We start from the raw sequence: 5,031 nt of genomic DNA, 5'->3' as shown, positions 1-5,031 counted from the left end.
CTGCCTATCTGTCACCATCTCATCTTAAAAACTTGTGAAAATACGTAATCCTGATGAGACTTCAATTAGGTATAAATACCAGCAGTGAAAGGAGATGCAGTATATTGTTCTGATCATCTCAGATCAGCTATTAGGAAAGGAAGATCAGCCAAGTCCTTTGGACCTGATCAGATTAATACAGGAGCTACTGATTTCAACGTCTTTGGCCTAACTCTCTCTGAAATGATGAAATACACAAGTTATTTCTTGGCTTTTCAGCTCTGCATCATTTTGGGTTCTTCTAGCTGTTACTTCCAGGACACAGTTAATAAAGAAATAGAATATTTAAAAGAATATTTTGTAAGTATGACCTTTAATAATACTTGTTTGTGGTTGAAAATGACTGAATGTTTGACTTGTACTTGTGTCTGATAGACTGTGATCTCTAGTTCATAATCATTTTGAGAAGATGTGGTACTTTGTTAATTGTTGGAGGATGTTTCTTGACTAAATAATTTAGATTTTGCTTTAACCTTCTGCACAATTTGCTATAGAGACTTACAGGGGATACATGAACACGAGTCTTCCAAAAGATAGGTATAATATGGGTACTAAGCATATCTATATTGATAATTTTATGGTGAGAATATTCTCAAGGTTTTTTTGATTTTGTTTCGTGCTGGGGATTGAACCCAGGGCCTCGTGCATGCTAGGCAAGTGCTCTACCACAGAGCTACATCCCAGCCCCACTAAGTTGTAACAAATCAAGCAATGTCGTATCAAAAAATGACTGGCTATTAGTTTCTGATTTCTCAAACTATTATGAGGATGACAGTAAAAGGTCCAAGTTAGTATTAAAAGTAGTAATAGAAAGCTAGTAGTTAAAATTAAAGAAGGTGAAGTTCTTAAAAATTTGGCTTAAAAATGTCACTTATAGAGGTTTTCTTTTTCCATAAAGTGATTTCTGAATTCTCGCTCCACTTAACTTATGAATTATTCCTTCAGTCAGTAATTAACTGAGACTTTGTTGAAGTTACTATTCTGGCTTAGGAATTTTTAAATTTTTTGGTTTACGAACATTTAAATTTTTATTTATGATTAGTAAAAATGTTTTTTTTGGCATTTTAAATAATTTACCATTACCCCCCTAATTAGCTATTGTAATTATTGTTATTACAATGCTCAAACATTCACAAATGATTTATTCTTGCAATGTAAATAAGATCTCTCTGTCTCTCTCTCTGTCTCACACACACACACACATATTCACAGTGGTTTTAAAGCTGACATAATAAAACTGTATAGGAGGGCACAGGTAGATGTTATAGAAAACTATACCAGAGGGGGGCAGTATACTATAGTGTGACAACTGCAGATTTCTATTTTTTATTATTTTTTTTTAACTAGGCTTGAAAATACTTTTAGGACAATATATGGACTAATTATCAATCAATTTTCCTCTCTTTTCTCAGAATGCAAGTAATTCAAATGTATCAGATGGCGGGTCTCTTTTCTTGGATATTTTGGATAACTGGAAAGAGGTAAACTGAACATTACCATTTGGATGATTTTTCAGTTATTTATTTTCTGATGGATAAACTAACATCATCCTTTCTTTGTGCTCTTTTCTCCCAAGGAGAGTGACAAAAAAGTAATCCAGAGCCAAATCGTCTCTTTCTACTTCAAACTCTTTGAACACTTAAAAGACCACAAGATCATCCAAAGGAGCATGAGCACCATCAGGGGGGATCTTATTGCTAAGTTCTTCAATAGCAATGACAGTAAACTGCAGGACTTCCTAAATGTGTCTCAAGTTCAGGTGAGATGATTTCAATTCTTTATTTCATTGCAGGGGCTTTTTCAGAGTGTTTAATTCTCAGAAAGTGGAAATTAGCTACTTAATAGTTGGCTATAGCTATGATTTAAACCTCCTTACTAATTCAACACATCCTTTGGGTAACTGTAAAATCAGTATGGGAATCATTTAAATGTGTCATTTGGAGAAACACAGGCAATAAAACTATTGCACAAGGACAGGTGAAGAGATAAATCCAGAGAGCCGGAAGTAGGTGAAGACACAGAGAGAAGCATGGAGAAGCAGGTCTCTCTTTGCACCTTGTTTATGCGATGGAAATTCTCTTACTTTGGATGGGAGGCTGTTTGTCTTAGTGGAAAGACACGTGGGAGGGAGTGAGAAGATATCTGTTCTCCTTCCAACTTGGCCACCAAGAAACTGTGACCTCAGATGAATCACATGCCTGGCTGGTGCTCCATTTCCCCATATTGAGAGGAACCTGCTAGGTTCACTACAAAAGTTTTATGGTTTCCTTTGCTCTACAATTCTACAATGTTGTGGGTAGAAAATGAGAATGAGAGAGGAGAGAGATATAGCTTTTGAGGAGTCACCATGTGCATCCCACTGCAGTCTCTGGTCAACATCTCAAGATTATGCAGCCTAACTAGAAGTGAGACTATTTGCTGCTTGTTTTTAGTGGGGGAAAAGGGATAGAGTTTACACCTTCTGAAAGGATTGTTTGATTAGCTTTCATATACTAAAATATCTCAGCTGGAGAAATTCTTAGGCTCTGAAGTGTTATCTATGAGGTTGTCTTGGATCTTTAAATTATGGTAATTTTAAAGCAAAAAGACAACTTTAAAGCATAAAGACAATCATGTTTTCCCAAATTTTATCTAGAAGACAAAGGGGTCAGGATCCTTTGGCTTTGGCTTTATGGTTTTGAATGAGAGGGACTGAAGTCTTACTATGAGTTCTGCTCTTAGGATTTGTGCCCAGTTTTCACTGTGCTTGGGTCTGCCTCTCACTCAATTCATGTAGCTCCCTGTAACTGGAAGGAGAGATGGAACCAATTTTCCTTGGTCCATAGACTAGAGATTGAGGAAGCACATTGTTCCTAACCCAGTGCCATCCTGGCTTGTTTAATCTTGAATCTAAGTCTCTTAGATTCTTGGTGATGGTTTGAAAGCTGAAAACTTTTGAATTTTTATTTTTTGCCACTATAATGCACAGGTGGTAGAATTTTTTTTTTCTACTCTTGTAACTGGTCCTTGAGAAAGTGAGAAAAATGTCTGGGTTTCATCTTTCTAGACTCTTCAAACCTCCTGATTCATGATGGGCAATACTGAGTGAAATCTTAACCTCTGTCCTCTTGCTCAATTGTGAACATATTTTATTTTTTGAATTTTTTTTAAAGAGAGAGAGAGAGGTGGGGGAGGGGGAGGGAATTTTTATTTATTTTTTTAGTTATCGGCGGACACAATATCTTTGTTTGTATGTGGTGCTGAGAATTGAACCCGGGCTGCACGCATGCCAGGCGAGTGCGCTACCGCTTGAGCCACATCCCCAGTCCATGAACATATTTTAGGCATGTTATGTCCTTTAATAATTAATCTGGAGTCTAGAAACCCCCTAGTCACTCTTTGGAATAGTGTTTCTAGCATTAGAAAGAAACAGAGTGACAGAGAAAAGATGAAAATAAATGGTCCTCATTTTATTAATTATAAAATCATCCACATGGCTCTATTGGTTAGATTGAAGAAAATCAAATAGTGCAATCTGCTGGTTGCAAATCCTAATTTCAAATGTTCTATATTAGCAAGTCATTTATTATCATATGAGCATGAGTGGTGTTTATTTTTAATCTCATTCTAAATTTAAAATTATAGTTTTCATCTGTTTTGAACTTGGTGTTTTACAAAGGACTTAACCTATATCAATGGCTCTCACACTGTGGTTGGTTTCAGAATAACCTGGGAAATCAGTGACTACACAAGAGCAAGTCTCTGAGCCCAGTCTCTGAGTTCTTTATTAGGTCTCCAGGTCAGTCTGCTACACACCCGGGGTGAGAGGCTGTGTCTTATAGGAACTCATCTAGATATGTACAGTGAAGACTGATCAAAGTGTGAGGTGACAGAATTGGTAGACTAAAGGTCAGCTCAACAATCTCTGCTGGTTAGATGAGGACACAGAGGTTTAAAGAGGTTAAGAAACTGGCTCAAAGTTAGAGATACTATTGATGCAGAATTTAATACCTCCTTTTCTTTTTAAGACTACTCCAGGTCTCTTTTCACTAAATAATTTTGAGAATTCTGTAGCAGTAAAGTTAGAGATATATGATGTAACCCATAATAATTTTGCACAACTATCAGTTCAGTTTTATTTTAGCCTTAATGGTGGAAGAAGTTAATAATGTAGATCAAGATACTATATTGTTTTTCAGAATCACCTTTTTAAAGATGAATGATTTCATTTTCACTATTATGTTAAAAGGAGAAAAACCTGGTGGCTTGTATGCCTGAAATTAATTTTGCTGTTTTCTTTCCCTTTAGGTAAATGACCTGAAGATCCAGCGTAAAGCAATAAGTGAACTCAAGAAAGTGATGAATGATCTGTTACCACACTCTACCCTAAGGAAGCGAAGAAGGAGTCAGTCTTCGATTCGGGGTCGGAGAGCATCCAAATAACAGTCCTCATGCCTGCAATATTTGAATTTTTAAATTGAAATCTATTTATTAATATTTAACATTATTTATATGGAAAATATTTTTAGATTCATCAAAGAAGTATTTATAGTAGCAACTTATGTAATGAAAGAATATCTATGTATTATTAATTATATGTATTATTTATAATTCCTGTATCCTGTAACTGTCTCACTTTACCCTTTTTTTTGAAAAAAATTAGGCAAGAATATGTGATTAAAAGACTTTATCTCAGGGACCAACTAAACAGCTGACCTAAGTTAGACCCTGTGGGTTGTGCATTTATTTAGACAAAGAACACTTATAAACGAAACAGTACCATCTAGTTGTTGCCTATTTGAGACCATGTCTGCATTCTGAGCCACTGCTTTAATGGCACATCAGACAGCACTTGAATGTGTCAGGTGATACGACCTGTGCCCTGATACACTCAGCACCTCAGGAGATTTCACACCTGGTGCTTCTGAATATTGTTGACAACTGTGACTGCACACAAATGGAAAGTAACTCACTTGTTCAGTTTATCCATATCTAATATATCTGAATAAAGCA

General features: G+C 35.9%; 1 protein-coding gene across 1 annotated transcript; it reads left to right on the top strand.

Moving 5' to 3' along the window:
- The first annotated feature begins 225 nt into the window (after window positions 1-225).
- On the top strand, window positions 226-4,461 carry Ifng (interferon gamma). Its single transcript, XM_076853080.1, has 4 exons — window positions 226-339; window positions 1,452-1,520; window positions 1,616-1,798; window positions 4,327-4,461. Exons 1-4 carry the CDS (start codon window positions 226-228, stop codon window positions 4,459-4,461), a joined length of 501 nt encoding a protein of 166 aa, XP_076709195.1.
- The last annotated feature ends 570 nt before the right edge of the window (window positions 4,462-5,031 follow it).

Source organism: Callospermophilus lateralis, chromosome 4 (assembly GCF_048772815.1).
Source record: "Callospermophilus lateralis isolate mCalLat2 chromosome 4, mCalLat2.hap1, whole genome shotgun sequence".
Classification (NCBI taxonomy): domain Eukaryota; kingdom Metazoa; phylum Chordata; class Mammalia; order Rodentia; family Sciuridae; genus Callospermophilus; species Callospermophilus lateralis.
The sequence above is the reverse complement of the archived record's forward strand: the minus strand, read 5'-3'. Positions and strand labels throughout refer to the sequence as shown.